The sequence below is a fragment of the Mesitornis unicolor genome, unplaced genomic scaffold, assembly GCF_000695765.1.
Source record: "Mesitornis unicolor isolate BGI_N332 unplaced genomic scaffold, ASM69576v1 scaffold45876, whole genome shotgun sequence".
NCBI lineage: Eukaryota > Metazoa > Chordata > Aves > Mesitornithiformes > Mesitornithidae > Mesitornis > Mesitornis unicolor.
The window spans coordinates 60,298-78,984 of NW_010191222.1; the positions used below are offsets into that span (position 1 = coordinate 60,298).

The 18,687-nt window shown below is 37.1% G+C and overlaps 1 protein-coding gene across 1 annotated transcript; it reads right to left on the reverse strand.

Moving 5' to 3' along the window:
• Positions 1-969: 969 nt before the first annotated feature.
• SLCO1A2 (solute carrier organic anion transporter family, member 1A2) lies at positions 970-18,450 on the reverse strand. The gene is made up of 14 exons (XM_010186669.1): positions 18,391-18,450; positions 17,124-17,265; positions 15,135-15,267; positions 14,053-14,159; positions 10,833-10,979; positions 10,431-10,529; positions 9,687-9,920; positions 7,384-7,548; positions 5,514-5,709; positions 4,510-4,675; positions 3,301-3,485; positions 2,691-2,755; positions 2,020-2,137; positions 970-1,129 (listed from the first exon to the last, which is right to left on the reverse strand). Exons 1-14 carry the CDS (start codon positions 18,448-18,450, stop codon positions 970-972), a joined length of 1,977 nt encoding a protein of 658 aa, XP_010184971.1.
• Positions 18,451-18,687: the final 237 nt, after the last annotated feature.

The window sequence follows — 18,687 nt, forward strand, 5'->3', positions numbered from 1 at the left end:
TTTTCTGTATGTTTTTTTTACCTGATTCACTCAGGGTCTTTTCCTGAGATACCAAAGGCATCCTAGGGCAATAGCACACTGTCAGTGAACCCCAAATGCTTACTACATTCGTTGTAGCATCGCATCTGGGAGAAATAAAAATTGGACAAAGAACAGGAAGAGCACATGGACAATTATGGTTATGTACCACTCAAAGAATAATTTGGCAACACATGAGAAGGTATATGATTTAGCAAACAGCAATACGATGCACAAAATACTCACAAATATAATTCTATCACACTTAATGTATGAGTTATTCCCCTTTAGAGTGAATGCAACTGAAGTAACAAATCTTGAGAACTTTCCCTTGTCCATGCTACATGCAAACCTTAAAACATCACCATAACACTGCATTTTAAAAAAAATAAATCTTTTTTTAAATTTGTTATTATTACCACAACACCCAGATCATGTCATAAACCATGTTCCCAGTATGTTGACAATCTACACTATGCAGAATAACAGAATCCCTGCCTGGAAGGACCAACAGCATAATTAAATAAATTTAAGGAAAACTCAGGCCCAAAGAAGCTACATATCTTGACTACAGTCAATGAGAGAAGCTGTGGCAGAAGCTGTTGAAGAATTCCAGGAGGAAATCTGGGAACAGTTGCAAAACTCTCACCATCTTCAGTGAAACCAGGACTGAAAACATTTTTCTGCGTCATAGCCCTTTGCTCAGATAACTCAAACCTTGCATTTCATAAGTTTTCTTATTTCTACTCCTTGTTCTTTTGCATCAAACATATTTTTCATGAAACTTCTGTTTATGAACTGATACATCTATAGTATAATTAGAATATAATAAAGTGTAATATTGTTAATCTCTTTCCTAGTGTTCACTAGTTAAAGTATTAAATCTTTCACAAGGATATATCCAAAATTTATATTGCAAGGTTTTTTCACAGTATGTCCTGCTTTGAAATGCTATTTAAATGCTTCTTGTTCTTTATCCTGCATTTCTACTGGTGCATTTAATAAGACTTGGTTTTCAGATTTAAGTTTCTTCTTTAAAATAAGGAGAATTAGTGCACTTGGGATATACGACACTCCACGTAATATTGCTGGCAGGCCAAGATAAAGCCACCTGAAATAAAGGATGAGCTTTATTAAATATATGCATTCATGAAAAATAGCAGAACTATTCAGCATACATTGATTTGCAACAATTTCTCAGCCACTCTAAATTTTGTGCCCTGATCCTTTTGGATCTTACAGAAGTTAAATCAATGAGAACAGAGACTATGTCAGTGTCAGTGAAATGGCTGTTTACGTCACCCAACTTGAGGCAGCTAATTTAGCCAGAGAAGTTAGCCACCTGTTACCCTTATGGCTTTCTCCACAAAGAAAAGAGCGAGCCCTGAAAAGGGCAGCTCAAACTACCCGAGTAAAATTTCTGGATATTCATGAGCTAGCATTCTTCTTCCAAATTAACCTTAACACAGTATTAAAAGGAATCAGCCTAAAGCCATTGGTTCAACAAGATTTTTCTTCAAAGTTCACACAGTGCTCCTTGAAGGAGTACAAAAGCATGAAACAGTATCCTGTGCCAATTTCCAGCTTGGGTAACTATATTCTTTCTATAAATTTCTCCTTTATTTCAATTCAAGTACAATTTCAACTATTTTTTGTTCAAAGATATTGCATATTCAGCCATTAAACATCTGATATTTTTCCCACAAGGGCTTACTGCTTTTAATTTTTTAAATCAGAATTCAGTGTTTTAACATCTGTTCTCATGAAAAGCCTTTAGTGAAAGTTATTATGGCACCAGAACATTTCTGTTCAAAGGGTGTTCCAACATCTGTTGCAAAGTTGCACTTCACAGCTAAAGACAATGCCAAGGAAAAGTGTCGTGTCAAATTCCTAACACAGGAGCAGTTTGTGTACTAGGAAAAGAAGAAGAGCATAACATTAAACCTCTACTCACGTAATAATAGAGCAAGAAGGAGAAATTAAATAAAGTAGAAAACATACCTGTATCTGGCAATGTCATACATCCTACATGCTCCTTCTCCACCACAAGTCATAGTACCCCACTTCAAGCAAGTGGTATCTATCAAGGCTCCAAAATAAATGGGAGATGGAATTCCAGCTAAAAATATCCCAGCAACATTTTTGTGAATAGCATATTTTTTTCTGATTAGCAGATACATTGTAGAACCTATGCTGTTTCTCACCTACTCTGTCTTGCCCTTTTGCAGCATGAACCATGTTCTCTGTATTTCTTGTGTTCTCTCTTCTTCCTTGTCCACCTACCCTCAACCAAAGATTTTTTTTTCCTATTGCCTGTTTAACAATATATAGGTGCTACTGTATAGACTGTGAGTCCTATTCAAAACTCAACATTTTCTCTCATCAGTGAGAGCAAGTGTTGTGTTCAGTAAACCTATAACATGAGGCAAGGAATGTAAAACAGCTTTCAGAGGAGCAGCAGATGTAGTTAGCCTATTGTATAAGCAAATGCAAGCTGAAAGCTGTTCTAGTTTGCCGTGTTGCCTAGATCTGTAAAATACCCAAATTCTTCCTGATCAAAGGTAATCCACAGAAGTAGACTCATGTGCTATGCTCATAGCCTTGATGTGATCCTTATCAAACTCTAGATCAGACCTAACTGTGCTTCTGAAGTGTGTTAGAGCTTTTCTTACCAAACACTCTTGAAGCTAGTCCATGGATACCCACTCCAAATGACTTTTCTTCAGGCTTTAGGGACCTGTATGATAATTACATTGTACACCAATTAGTAGGGGTGACATTAACAAGAAATGTTTACCTCCTTTTTTTATTCAAACTCTTCATCACACTAGGCCCAAACCATTCTAATTAGAGCACTGGTTGAAAGAGTCCATTACCCTCATTAGCACTGAAGTTCCTTAACTAGGACTATGAAATCACAAAAGGAAACACTATTGTCCTAGTATCATCCATGTGGATGGAGGCCAGCGCAAAGTGCAAGATAGTTGTGCCTTAATAAACATCATATTGATGTGATCAATAAGCTCTTGTGCATCACACACCTCTTTATCTCAGTGCACTGACTCAGTGATCCTGCAGTAATTCAGGATACAGCTGATAGCCAGCCACAAGGGATTATAAAGCTGACCTGACACTAAACCTTAACACAGCATAGGAATAACATAAGATTTTTCTATTCTTCTTCCCTCCATACACAAAGTAACAAACCTTTAATTCCCAGAGGTGCTTGAACTCAGAAAACAAGTCTAGTAAGTTTCTTAAGATAAAGACATTTTACTGTACCTTATTAAGACCATGTACCCAGGCATGGCTGCTAAGGAAAAAATGAAGCTGCAGACTAATGTTAATATTAAAAAGTAACGAAGCATCTTGTCACAGTTTTCTTCTCCATCACACTGGCCCAGAATTGCAGAGACATTTTGGGTAGAAAACCCTGAGGCTGCAACACAGGTGCAGTTTTCAAATACCTGTCAACAGAGTATTTTAATCACACAGACTTGTCAAAACTCAAAGATCAACAATGAAATTCACACAGTTGGCATGTAGCTCACTCTCTCCTCCACTTGAGTATGTTACACATGCGCAACACCGCTCTGTGGCCTGTCTGCCAGGCACAGGTCTAACCATCATTTATATGTGGTGTAGAGGTTTAGAGAGTGGGAGGGAGCTCTGGTCCTCTTACGCAGCTGTGACTGTGCTTCCTCAAGGAGATCATGATCAAGAGACCCCTCATGCTTCCCAGCCAGGTTGTGTGGTCCTTCCACTGCAAACAGATCTGACCCTCTTTTTCGTGACTTAGTATGTGGTCTTTCATATACCAGAAGAGATCAGAGATCTTTGATTGAGGCTGGCTTACAATCTTCTCACTCAAACACTTGTCAGAATAAGGGCTCTAAAATGTCAGTCAAGGTGAGCAAGGGCATCAGTGTCGGGCCTTTACTATCATCTAGTATTCTCTAGAATAATTGTGAAGTACAGAGGCTCTCCAAAATATGTATGATTTGGGATTTTATTGAACTTACTGTTTTCAATTGTTTTCAATCTAATTAGGACTTACAATTTTTAAAATTGGAACTGTATTATTAATTAAGATAACAAAAATTCTGTAATATCTAGTTACTTGTTTAAATCTACAAGGTAAAAGAGACTATTGAGTCCATGCTACAGAATTTCATTTTGGCTGAAATGTTCTTGTGTTCTTTCCAATTGGCAGTACTTTGAGAATAATTTCTCACTCTATTTTGAGCATTTTAGATTCCTTCAATTATTAGAAGAAAAGGAGTCATCTTCGTTACATTCTGTAATTTAAACTTTAACTCCTTTTCATATTCAGTTTGGAATTTCTGTTGCAAATCAATGCATTTGTCCAACTCTATCACTTCATTTATCCAATTAAATGTACATGTATGGATATTTCTCACTCTATAGTGATAAGAATATTTCTCACCTACTGTATTTCATAGTTATAGCACAATAAAATGTATGCTTTACCACACTTGTTCCAGTTCCTCTTGAGGCTTTACACCCAGCAAGACACGGTGACACATAAGTGATTCCATTGTTCCCACAAACAGGGTCCCATATTTTAAGTGGGCAATCACAATCTCTGTTGCAGCCAGCAAGTAGAGTATTTTCTGCATATGAAACTTGTTTTATTCTGAAATACATTTAGAAGATGAGTAGACATTTCAGTAATGAGATACCTACAGTAACCTTTTGCAATGCTTAAGGTTCTATTCTAACTCAAATGTTGATCAAGGACACAATCCTATATGCTCCTACCCTGGAGTTATGCCTTTCTATCTTTCTATAGGTTGTTCTGTTCTGTTCTATATATTATATTACATTACATTGCATTACATTACAATATATTACATTACAATATATTACATTACATTACAATATATTAAATTATAAATTCATAGATACATTTGCATATCCTACAGCATATTCCTCATCTATGGCATTTATGTTCTTGATTGTCTATAAGCATTACATATATACCTACATGTGCATTTTAAAGACACACAGCCCCTCCCAGTGATTGATGGCAACCTTCAAATCAAGAAACTGCAGATAAGATATCCTTTGATATCCGACAGCAACCAAATTCCAATAGACCAGCATAAGATAAAAAAGAAAGGGTTTTGTCCCTCTGTAATTCAGAAATTGCATTCATGTATGCCTAATGTGATCACAACTTTTTTATTTTTATCTGCAGTTATATGACTTGAATGTATAATTATATTAGTAAAAGAATTAATATGGACATGCAATTGCATGAGTCTTATTGTTAATATCTTTTTAAATACTTTATTATTTAAAACAAAAATAACAGAAAATAGACCTACTACCTCTTGCAAGTAAAAAGCCTTGAGAATTTAGATCATGAAACTAAAATGTTGCAAAGCTATGGAGTCCCTGACTGATTCGTGACAAGAACAATCATTTTGGTGCCTTAAGACTTAAGTCCTCTTGTGTCTTAAAGAACGTACCCTTCATAGGAAACTGTTAGGCCAGCAACTGGTGAAGTATCACAGACAGTCCAATGGGAAGTAAAGTAGAGAAGGTAGTCCAGTAAAGATACCCAAAATGCTATGTTCGCAGCCTGATAGATATTTATCTTGAATTTCTTCATGAATAAGCCTCCAAAAAAATACCCAACGCATATAACTGGTAAGTTGTAAACACCTATTTAAACAAGTGAAACTTCCATGTTAAAATAAAGGAGACCATCAAAGCTACTCATAAGGGAAAACTGTTTGGCAAAGACTCATATAACACCTATGATTGAATAATTTAACTACAGTCAGAAATGGGTCTCTACTTGTTCCCTTGCACAACCAAAACATCTGCCAAAGTCAACAGCAGCTGGGGACTGCTCGGAGAGCAAACTAGAGGGTAGGACTGAAATGATTCATTGGAAAATTGCAATCTAGAGCTGCAATCTAGTTCCAAACCAAACACACACACACACAAAATGCAGGGTTTCAATGCAGCCTCCCTAGCTGAGAGAGAAAATCAACAGGAAGATAAGCTAGTGAAGGACATCGTGGTGCACATTGAACATCATAGAAAGGAGGGACAGACTTTCAGTTTTTATATGAGACTACTGAATGTGCTCTCATAATTCTTTGCTGTTTGATACTTCAATGAAGCAAAAACGGAAATACATTTAGGAAGTAGTTTTACACATGCATCATATGGCTTGGTTGGCTTTGCTCAAGGCAATGTTGGTTCTCTAACAATATCTGACTGTGTGTGAGCATAGAGAATGTGACCAAAGGAGAAGACTATTGAACCTGAATTTGGATCCTCTCAATGTACTGTGTGTTTCAATAAAGAAAACAGACTGAAAAACAAACCAGAAGTGCAATGTCAATGCAACACAGATGAGATGTATGATAGTTATATGCCTTTGGATGCACAACTTCATAATACTGGTAACAGAGGGCAATAGCAATACTCATAAGGTCTGTGACATTCTGTGTGGCAGGTTTTAAAGAAAATAGTGCAGTTACTGGGAAAGATGAGCACTAAGTTAAGGAACAGAAATATGACTAGATGTATTGTAAGATGATTCTTCTATAATGATTAAATAAATTCTAGTCATTTTAAGTTACTGCAATTAAGCAAGGGAACACTGAGAATTTAAGACATGATAAAGTCGAACCACAGAAAGGCTCCTACAGTTTCAGTATATTTGCTTTGTGCTACAACTACTTGTCATTACCATTTCCTAATGCATGAGGACCTTGTCCTCACTCATTAAAAAACCCAAGCTAATAAAGAAGAGGGGAAAAAAAAAGACAGTTATTTGGTCAGTGCTTTACTTCCATGGAGTTCTGCATTTGAAAGATCTGACACAGACAGAAAGCCCAGGACCAATACCTGAGGAGTGGGGATGATAGAAAATGTTGAAGACCACTGGCAATTTTAGCTGTGCATATGTTCAGCTCATCTATATCTTAAGATTGCTAATGATAGCATTTTCATGAACATGAAATCTACCCTTTATAGTATACGCTTTAATCAAGACCATAGAAACATTGGGCCCATGGTCTCTTGATGCAAATTAGCATAACCTCTTTGAGATCAGTGGTGCAAGGTTCATATCAGCTGAACTTTCTGAGCCTATTGAAAAGATGGGAAGTAGATTATAAAATTCTGCACAGAAAATTAAGAGATACTTAGCAGAAAATGCATGATCATTTAGAAATGCTTTCTAGTGTGGTACTTCTCATTTGTAGAAACATTTGACCTTAGTACCTATATGTATACATGTAGACATGAATATATATATATATATAAAATTTGCATACAGACATTACTTGGTAAAAGGAGCAAAGCAAAATGCAAACATACCAATTAAAAAGATGGCATCTGATGCAGATTTTCCAAACTGCTGTTCCAAATATTTGGGCATGAAGGATATCATGCCGTTGAAGGCACTGAACTGTAACACAGTTATACATATAAATAACATATAAACTGGGTTGTGAAACAAAGCCTTGAGGAATGGGATGAAATCTGGAATGAAATAATGTAGCGTGTTAGTGTGATACCTTATGAAATGACTCACCCATTGCTCAGTGTGGTTGAGGGGGGGAGAGGGGAACAGAAATGGTCCTTAACTGGATCAGGCTAATACTTGTGCTTTGCCAGCTACCGCAGGCTAATTAATTGCTTAGCTCAGGCTACCCCAGCATGCCTCTTCCAGACAAAGATAACCTCACACCAATGCACAATGCAACCATGCACACCAATGCATGCTGCTGCTAATAAAAAAAAAATCACAGTAATATAATTATTGTAAAATTTTCCTGAAACATTTTACCTCTATAGTGACTGAACTTTGCACCTACAGATTTGCAGCAGCAGCTACTTCCCCACTATTCCTACTCCTCATTCCATGCCACCAGAGCATTTACCAAAACCCCTCTACCTGCATCTGGCCTGCAAAGAGTACAAGTGTGAAGGAGTGCAAACACACTAAGTAGCTGTTGCAACTTGCCCTAGAGACCTGATCACTGATTTTGGTTATTGCTGCTGTCAGTTATGGGGCACAACTGGCCTGAAGAAGGATGTGATCATAGTTATTACCATGATACTCTCGAAGTCTGGATCCACCAGTCTTCAGCCAAGTAAGCAACTGAGAAACTAATTTTCACAGGTCTTTTCTCTGCGTAATGCCTATTAAGTCAGGATCTGAACCATAAAAAAACCCACAGTTCCTCTTTGTGTAACCTTCTCTATTAACAAATGTGCTGAGCTATTGTCAAGAAACTCTTCAGAAAATACAAGCTTCTGTAAAACAATGACCATGCTTCACTGAAAGTGGGCAGCACTTAAGACGGATATATGTATTTCAGAACTAGGTAAGTATCTTAGTAGAAGAGGATATGTATGCAAGTCTTGCAAAAATGAGTCAAACATCTGAAACACTATAAATAGGCTGTATTATTTATATATACCATCCACTATATAATCAGAGCTTTCCATGGAAGAGATTAATTTTAGCTAAAAACACTTCAAATTTTCAGCTTGAAATCCTTGTCAATTAAAGAGCTGTCTGGACACATCCCAGTCAACTGGCTGTAAGTGGCCCTGCTTGAGCAGAGTGTTGCACCAGACCTCCAAGGGCTCCTTCCAACCTCAAATATTCTGTGAAATGAAAAGATTCTTAATTCTGGGTATTTATGGACAGCAGACATTCACACCAACACAGGGAGGGAATGATCATGAAAACATAAGCTCTGAAGGGACTCTGGAGTACTAAGATCCACAGACTGATCTAGGAACCTTTCCTCACCAAAGTAATACTATATTCATGGATTCATTTAAGGCTACATGACAGCAGAGAAAGGTGCCATGTTTATCAAAATGAAGCTGCAGTATCAGCCAAGATCCGAGTACTCACTCTGAATATTGTGAATTTGCAGGACTCAGCTTGAAACACCATGGAGAGGTAGCTGGCACTTGGCACTTACTTTCTGAAACTGAAGATCCTGTCAAGGGGCCCTGAGCTGGGTGTACAGAATCATGAGACTACTCTGAAGGTAGCCTTTGACATATTCTAGTCACTTAAGTTTCCAACTAGCACAAAAAAGTGGAAGGAAAAAATCGCTTCCTACAAATCTATAGATCTGAAAGACCACAGATGTGAATGTTGCCAGCTGTAACACGAATAAATGTAAGTCAAATAGATCCTCATTCAACAGCCATTAAATGATTATAAGACACTCATCTATCAATTCCCTTTTATTGCTTAAAGTTGTACTCAAGAAATGCACGAGACATACTGGTTTTCTGCTTTTCTGCACAATGAATGTGGGGTACAAGAAACTAATATCTGCAACTCATCCACAGCTCACTGAGGTATAATATTTTTAACGAGATTTCCTCTACCAGGAAGAAAAGATTCAGGTCTACATACACCTGAAATGCAGGAGGGGGAAAGGAGTGAATTCAGATCCTGGATCTATGAAATCAGCTTTCTTTCTCTATGAGGAGCCATTCTAAATTCCAGCACAAATCCTTTGTACTACAGAGAGATGAAAAACAGAGTATGCATTTCATATCATGTACCCATCTTTACAAAAATACACAGATATAGTCGACATCTTAAGGACTGAATTAAGAAGAAAATAAAATGCAGTATAACTTGCCTTTAGCAATCTCATACATGGTCTGTTTGGCTTCATTTTTATAATTTTCTTGCAATAGTACTACACTTCTTTTACTCGTCTCCTCAGGTTTATTAGTTTCTCCTTCCTTCACAAGTGACTTGGGCAAAAACCAAAAAGGTATTCCCACGAGAAGATTCAGTGTTGCACAAATCAAAATGCCCAGCCACCATGCTCCAACCCAGCGGGCATCAGTAGCAGTTATAGTTATGTCCTCTATAAAAAAAAAACCCAAACCAACAAGACAACAAAACCAAACAGAAACAAAACCAACCAAAACCTACCACATCTTATCTTAATTCAGATATATTCATTGCTGTCATTGTGTTTTCCTAGTTATCTTTGACATGTGATATATTAAAAGCATTTTAAAAATGCTTCAAATGAGGCTGATGAAAGAGGATTGTCTCTAGTCTTCTTTTCTAATGTTGCTAATTTTCTGGTACATTTCAGTGTTTCATATTAAATTAATTCTAGTCCTTTCTTATGTCAAAGCAGATGACACAATTGTTCGCCAAATAATTTATATGCAGATTCATTAATGTATGTGAGAATTCAGGCCTTTCATTAAATATTAAACACAAATTTTCCATTCTAAAAGAAGCACCAGCAAACTCACATAAAATTAAGACACCTCATATTAGTAATGAAATATCCTCTAGTACTGATAAATACACTATCATGCCTACTGATTTATATGTAAGATTTTATGTATTCATCCATTACCTGCATCTACTGATCCCAAATCAACAAATAGTTGTGCACAAAATGATGCCAACAAGAAACCAAGGAAGGGGCCGATTATAGTTGCTGTATGTAGACATCCTAAAGTATGAAAAGGACATAACATACTAAATTAGAACCTATTGTTTACTTGGAATTTATATATATATATATGTTTAGGACAGCTGTACTGAATAGACATTGGGGCCTAAACATGGCCGTATTTCAACATGTTCACCTCTAGTTCAATTACAAGTTCTACAGTATTATTTTGATGAGGCAGTAATGTCTGTTTTATGTCTTCCTTTATTGCACTGAAGGAAGTTATGATAACCCTATCTTTTGCTTTTGTTTATGTGTGTGTTTGTTTAGGGGAGGGGAGTTATCACAATATGGTAGATTTACCCAGGTAGAAAGGTGAATTCTCTGCTTTGGCAAAATCCTCCAAATATGAAATGCCTAAAGGCGTGATGGGAGTTTCACCCATTCCTCGTACTATGTTTCCAACCATCACAAATATCCATAGCAAGGACCCAGGCTCTTTTTCACATTCTGAGAATAAAATAAGCCAGAATTAATTTTTTAATTCTAACTATTAATTAAATTCTAGAGACAAAGACAAAGAGTTGATTAACAGCTTAAACTGTGGTGGGTAGGTCAGCCCTGTAAAACAGGGAAATAAGTAGTTGTGATACTTGAAAGGCTCCAGAACTGGAAGAAGCAGTGGTACTGCACAATAGTGTGCACAAATGTGTGCTGCAATAGAGTTTAAATCCCTTCCCTCTCTATGCCATACCTTGTCCAACCACCTGGCAGTTCAACCACTGCCTAACCTAGGCCCTTCCCTTTACTCATTTCCCTCACCAAAACTGCCACTTTCGTATCTCTGAGGAGAAGACAACATCAGTGATGAAGGGATGAAAAACCATGCCTGAGTAACCTGATCACCTTCTACAATAAAGTAATACTTTCTGTCGATGTGGGGAGGGCAGTGGGTGTTTTTACCTGGACTTCAACAAAGCAATTGCCACTGTTTCCCATAGCCTCCTCCTAGACGAACTGGAAAGACAGAGACTGAAGGGACAGTCTGAGATATGAGTGGGAAAATGGCTAGCAAGAGTGGGCTAGCAAGAATTGTATGGCCATCTCTCTGAAATTCAGAAGTCTTCTGCAATGACCCAGGTAATTGTAGCATAAAGCCCATACATTGTCATCTGATTATAAGAAAATTGTCTGAAATAAACCAGAAGAGTTCCTGATTTCACAGTGAGGTACCACCATTTGCTTACAAAAAAGCTGTGCCAGGGCAGATGTGGTGTTGTTCTACCCTTGCATGGAAAGAGACTTCTGAGCTTTCCACCTTCTGTTCCGTGATTCAAAGCGCAGTTGTGTTTTACTAATGTTCATAAGCCACCAGTAAAGCACATGGAGAGTAAATTTCTCTGTGTCTAAATAATTGGCTGTTTGCTGTTAACTTCAACAAGCACTCTGTACAACAGTCCTCACCACCTGGAAACCCCATCTTGGGCCCTTATCTCAAAGTTCTGTTCTAGCACTGCAGATTTTTGCCCTGCATATCAATGACCTCCATACCCAGAAATTTCATCCGTCCTGATGATATCTGCTTGGGTACTGAATTTCAGATTTCTGACATATTGAGAACAATGCAAATTCGAATCTGGCAAATAATATACAAACTCTAGCATAATTGGTGCATGTCACCAGATGTTACAGAAAGTTTTTCTATGTCCATCTGCAACTCAGAAGGTCCATGTTTCCCTGAGCAGGCATCCACTGGAACATAGCCTGCAATCTGCCTATCTGGGCACTGCTCTGAGGAAGTCTCTGTCTCACTGTGACCTTTATACAACTCCTTATCAAAATCAAGATCCGTAACAATATATCTGGCCAACCTACTGAATTTATCTGGGGATCTAGTTCTCATTTATTCGCATCTGCCCTTCTACATAACTCAGCAGAATAATGCTGTGCTGTAGCACAATCCTGTTTGTCCCACATCAGTACAGTCATATCAGGAAATATTATGACCTTTAATACTTTCTTTCTCTCTCTCTGATCTTGGTTTTCTTTATCCCATACAGTCTGCTTCAGATTCCACTGTTCTCCTTGTCCCACTTTGTCATGATGAGACTTCTCAGTGCCAAATTTTTAACATATAAAAAATGGCTGTGTTAGCAGCAACTGATGGCTTTCTAAATGAAAGCATTACTGTTTAGAGGTCAAGCTTGGATTTCCTCTATCAATGTCAGATTGATGGTCAAATATGGTCAAACTCAGACACAGATGTGGTCAAATTCAAACCACTTTTTGCATCACACAGGAGATGGACTCATATGTATGAAAATCAGTTTTGCTTGTCCATAAACTGGTAGAGAAACAATCACCTTACCCAAGCATAGTCATAGGCTTGAGGACCTACAGGTTCTAGTGTGTACATTGAATGGCTGTATAATTTAGAAGAAAATGCTTTACATGTCTACCTTAATTGTGCATTTATAAAATGAAAAAAACCAGTATCTAAACTCTTCAAATGAAACATTAATACTAAGTGTTATTAAGTATACACCTTTCTCAACTTTTCATTGTGAAGATGGAAAAATTAGTGCCTTACATGACATGCAGTCTTGGAAAGATTGGAAGCCACATCTGTTACTAAATGGAGACATAGAAAACTACAGTACAAGAACAGTATGCCTTGATGTCACTGTGTACATACAATATTACAGCAGTGTGATTTACTTTTAGCAGACACTGATGGAACACCATCACAAAATATAACAATTAACTGTGGGATTCATCTCACCTAACTTTTGCCATCCACCAATCATCTAAGTTTCCAACAGTCACTAGGTGCATCCAGGAGGTAACCTTACCCACCATAAAGTAAAGCACATGTATGTCATTACAGCAAGGGACACAGTCTTGAGGATCTTTGTAGTCTCCTTTGACCAACTATCAAGGGAACCTGAAGAGATAGTTCAGACTAAATGCTTCCCCTTCAGGTAGCCAAAGACTCGGGAGATTAATCTCATCCTCAGTGTGAGGATTCTGTGACTTTTGACTTCATATTAGTTACTTTATATGCATAGTGCTAGTGCACATACAGGTTTCAGTCTCCCAGATATGTTTCAGCCTAGTTTAAACTATTTCCTCTTTTCTCTAAAAGGAAGTGGGATTATTTTTTTTCTCTGTTTCTCACTCTTTTATTTCTTGTGCAGTACAATGAAAAAGCATCCTGATGCCTTTTACCCACTGTCCAAATACGCTTCTCATGTCCTTATGATATTATAGAATTTCAAGTCAAAAAGAGGAACATTTGTGAGAACAACCTGGTGTTACATTTCCCCAAAGTGGATGGACAGGGATGTTAACTGAGCTGTTCAGATACTGTGAAAACTACATGAAAAAAAAGCTACAGCTCTGGAGTCACAGACTAAAGAAACAAGGCAGCTAGAAAATTTCCTTGCCACTAGCTTTTATGCCTGCAAAAATCAGTGATCAAAAGTAGGACCCTGAAATAATTACTAATAAAAGTAAAATCCTATTTACATAAACACTATAAAAACTGAGGGAAAAGTATTAGTAGGTACAGGAAGAGTCATACCTGTTGATGGTTCTTCTGAAGGTAAAGAGAACAAGCTTTGATTAACAAGGCACAGAGGCATGACTGAAAAATTCTCCCGTGTTGAAATACTGCTTTCAATACGATACCTGTTTGAATCAAAGGAAAACATGTATAGGTTAAAAAGCAATACATCAGAACTACCTCATAAATCTGTACTTCAGTAATGAAGCTACCTATAAGAGTGCGTAGCTATAGGAAGAAGGAAACCAATGTCAAATTTAACTGAGCCTCTGTAACAAATCAGGTTAGGAACAAAGGAACTGTAGCAAGGCACCAACCCAATGTTTTATCCAGACTGTTATCTAGCCTCTAACATAATCTTGAATCAGATGCTTCAGGACAAGTTGATGAAACACCTTATCATCTTAACACCCTTATAACATCCTTATATAATCTTCTCTCCCACTCTTCTTACATTCTAGCCCAGTTTACACCCTAAGCAGATGGTGCCAGCAAGGCTGTCAGAGCAATACCACATTGGGCATAACAATGGGCATAACAAGATTAGAGGATATTCCTCTCCCAAAAGATATCTCACCAATTAGAATATAGACAAGACTAAACTATTATTTTGTTAAGACAAACAAAAATAGTGAAAAAGTGGTTAAAGGATCCTTATGGTCTGTAAAGGCCTTGCTGACACAGTGAACAGGTATGATCTGCCATCCAGGCTCCAGACCAAAGACATCTTTCAAAGTCACCTCATCCAAGCAGCTAAGAGTTAGCAGTGTACTGTGACAGCATCACAGGCCACTGTTTCTTCAAAGAGTCCACACAAGAGAGAGCATAACAAGCAAGACAAATGAAAGCAAGGCTAGGCAAGATGACCAGCTGAGGGGTGACTCTCCTCAGGAAGTGATGACTGACTTTTGAATCCATCTCAGAAATAGAACAAAACAATCTACTCTACAATTATCATACCATACCCATGCTCAGCAGTGTTTCTCTCAATAAGCAATACTATTTCAGTGGGAGAAGTTACGGATTAAGGCAAGTAAGGATCACAGAACCTGCTAAGCTAAAAAAAAAAGAAAAAAAAATAAGCTAAGCAAAATACTCACTTTCCAAATAGGAAATGAGGAAGTGATATCAAAAGACATCCAAATGACATAATTGTGCAGCCCAAAGCAATTATTCTGGGTCTGTGAAGCTTTGCTCCAAAGTAACTCACAAATGCTATCAGCAGCAAGTTGCCTACAAAAAGAATCTGGTTAATATTTACAAACCAAGGCGTCCTTTAGAAGGTATAAAGTGCAACACAGATTTGAGTACACCTTGTTAGCTCAACATCCTGTATTTCTCTTATCTTGTAAAAACTGTAACTGGACAGGCAACTGCATAAATAATGCAGTAATTCCTTCCTATCTGTGATCTTCTTTTTTGTGGACTAGATGATCTTTAAAGATCCCTTCCAACCCCATACATTATATGATTCTATGATTCTATGATCTTTTTTCTGAGGGAGTTACACCACATGGAAAGAACATGAGAATAAAAGGCAGAATGGAAAAGGGATCATGGTGAATGAGATTTTTGACTCCACCTATGTAGTGAAGAAATTTCCCATTACTTTACATAAAAACCAGGCCCAGAAGCTGTAGAATAACCATTTTAGGAAGTTTTTCTACTAAGATACTCTTATTTTGCAGTATGTGGGGAAAATACAGAAATATATATGGAAGTGTTTTTGTACTGAAAATAATAAACACAACATGACATGCAGAGAAAAAAGGGAATAATAAATTAACATTATTTTCAGTAATAGTTTGAAAGAAATAAAAATACAGAATTTTGTATCTAGTATAATTTAAAAATAAAAATGTGCTAAAAATCTTCATTCTCTTCTCCGCTTTCACTTCAGAATCAGTTGATTTTCGCTAGTCTTCATTTATTGCTATGTATCTAGGAAAAGCATCAAGCTTCATGTTATGAATCAGGCCCCATAAAAATAAAAATTCAGTAATCATACACCTGCTAATTTTGTGATTTTTTTTTCAGAACAACAAAATTATGTCTCTGAGTGATGAGCATCATGCTCTGAAAGAAGATGGCATCTTTTTTTCTGTACAACTGCTAGACAGACTGTCTTGAACCAGTGGCTTGAATGACACGTAAAGATGTACACTTACACAGTCCTAATAAGTTACTTATGACTGCCACATACACTGACTCCTAATAATTTCAAATATCAATATGATTGTTAACAATTATTTTACATCCTTGGAGATATGAATGCCACACCTTGTTATAGAAAAGTGCATATGAGAGGATAATTTATTTAAAAGAATAGGCCTTTTATATACCACTTCATTAATCTTGGCAATTTCATATCTCCTGAAGTCTCTTCACTATCAAAAGCAAGAATATATTCTGGGTATTCCTTCTCTATCATAATTCTGAGCTGCCCCATCAGACTGTTTTGCAAGCACTAGCATGGTGTTGCCAGCAGTTTCTTCTTCTTACACATGCAGATGCAGAAGACCAGGAAAAGGGGGAGGAGGAGCCTTGTCTCTCCTGTCCAATAGTGTATATGAGTCTGTGAGACCATTTCCTCAGCTGAACCAGGGATAATAAAGATTGTGACTTTAAGGGTATAAAACACGTCCTCTGAGGATCTCTATTCTGATGGGTTTGAAGTTAACAGGCCTTTTTTTTTTATTTTTTGGCAATGGCAAGCCATAAACTTGTCACTGGGCAATAAAACTCACTGATAGGCAAGGTAGGGGTCACTAGAAAAAGAACTGGAAATTGCCATTACAGCTGTATGGGTACGAAATCTCTTGAAATACTACTGTGTTTGAGTAAGGAGACAATCCACTCCAACAAACTTTGAGGTCATTGATTAAAAGAAATGCAAAATACTAAATATACAAACAGTTTATAAAATTATTCTGTTCTGTTCAGAAAGATTCAAAGCAAAGTCTATAGCATTGGTCACTACTGTCACATACAGTAATCGACAGATTGCTGTGGACATGAGAGTCACAAGTACATGCTCAGCCAACATATTATATTTTCAAAGAAGAAGAAATAATAAAATGAATTATTACCAATTTCAAAACCTCCATTAATGATCCCCACTAAAGAAGCCGGAATATTAAACTGTTTCTCTATCTGTGTGTACATGCTGTTCATGTAAGCACCAGACATTGTTTTACCAACGAATGCAAGTGACAGTGCCAGCAGAAATACCTAGGAAGGAAAGAGAAGAATGCATAAAGAAACCATAGTTATATGTTTAGGAATATTCTGTGGTTATTTTCCCCACCAGGTATGTTCTTCCATGTAAAACAAGTAAACAGTTCTGTTCCACTGGTACGTGTATAAATCCCATCATTTATCCTTGTCCACAGAGTTATTGCTTCACTAAACCAAAAATAAAGAACGATTTCGTTCTTCACTCGCTCCCATTGACCAAGACTGTCTAGAAACCCTAAGCCCCATTTTCCCAGCCAAAGCAGGTGCAGCACAGCCTCTCCCACCGTGTGTCTGCTGCAAGGTTGCCATCTGCAGGACTGCATAAGGTCTGCAGCCAGACCAGGGTGCAAAGAGCTTCACACCATTTCCTTGTCTGAATGACAAATTACTTGCAAAACAAAGATCATTTCCTTTGACCGAATTACTTGATTGAGTATCTGCTCTTCCATCCCAGCAGAGGTCATGAGCCCAGACCAAGTCATTTTAAACAGAAGAAGTAAATAGTGTGCCCTTTTTACAATAATCTAGTAGCAATTGACAGTAAACAAACAAACAAAAAATATTAATATATGCAGTAGGGTTCAAATCTTTTTAACTTTAAGGTACTTAATAAACAGTATTTACGAAATTAAATCAACAGTATTTTAAAATACACCTGCTTCAAATGCTAAAATGCATAAGTAATGTATTTGAGCTTTGAATTACTATTAAAACCAAATTATTTTACAACCTTTTATAGTGCTTCTTGACAACTTGAATAGTCTAGGGTATATCAACAGCCAGGTTTTACTGCCATGTCACAATCAGTAAAGCTCATTTCACAGGTTTAAGAAGGAATCGTAGATGTCGAACTAGGGGGATTACATAAATTCAGAGGTGGAGTTTCAAAGAATCAATTAACCATACCTCCAACACATCACAGAGTGCAAAGTTCAGGGCTGTAAAAAGCAACACATGATTGCTTACAAACTTGCCTGACCTGGGTTAAGGCATTAAGGATAAGGAAAGTAATGGGGCTTATTCATCCATTTAGTCTAGACTGTAACTTCTATCAAACCACTATAAGTGCAAGCGATTACAGTTGTGTGTTTGTACAAAATTACTAAAATATTTCTGTACCTTCAGCTTAGAAATGCAGCAGAATTTGTCCTCTGCACGTGGCTTCCCAGCTTCTTTCATGTTGATTTTTTAAATTGATCCCAATGTCTGTTTCTGAGTCTGTCCAATGATCCCATTACAGTGTTGAAAAAGACAAAAGAAAAAAAGAAACATTTTTGTCCCATGTCTGCAAAAAATCAGATTCTTTCTAAGATATTTGATACTTGAGTGTCTTCCTTAAATAACTGTAAACTAGATTCCAACAAAACTGGATTCCGAAGAAAGCTACAAGCCTATACACTTTATTCTAATCAAGAA

Bases quoted from the DNA above. Each gene is read 5' to 3' on its own strand.
- SLCO1A2 (XM_010186669.1), bottom strand. From the start codon at position 18,450: ATGAAAGAAGCTGGGAAGCCACGTGCAGAGGACAAATTCTGCTGCATT. The intron at 15,268-17,123 runs GTAATAATTCAT...TTCTTTTTGTAG, and splicing joins TAATGGAGGTTTTGAAATTG to GCAACTTGCTGCTGATAGCA. The intron at 10,980-14,052 runs GTATGACTCTTC...TTTTATTCTCAG, and splicing joins TTCAGAAGAACCATCAACAG to AATGTGAAAAAGAGCCTGGG.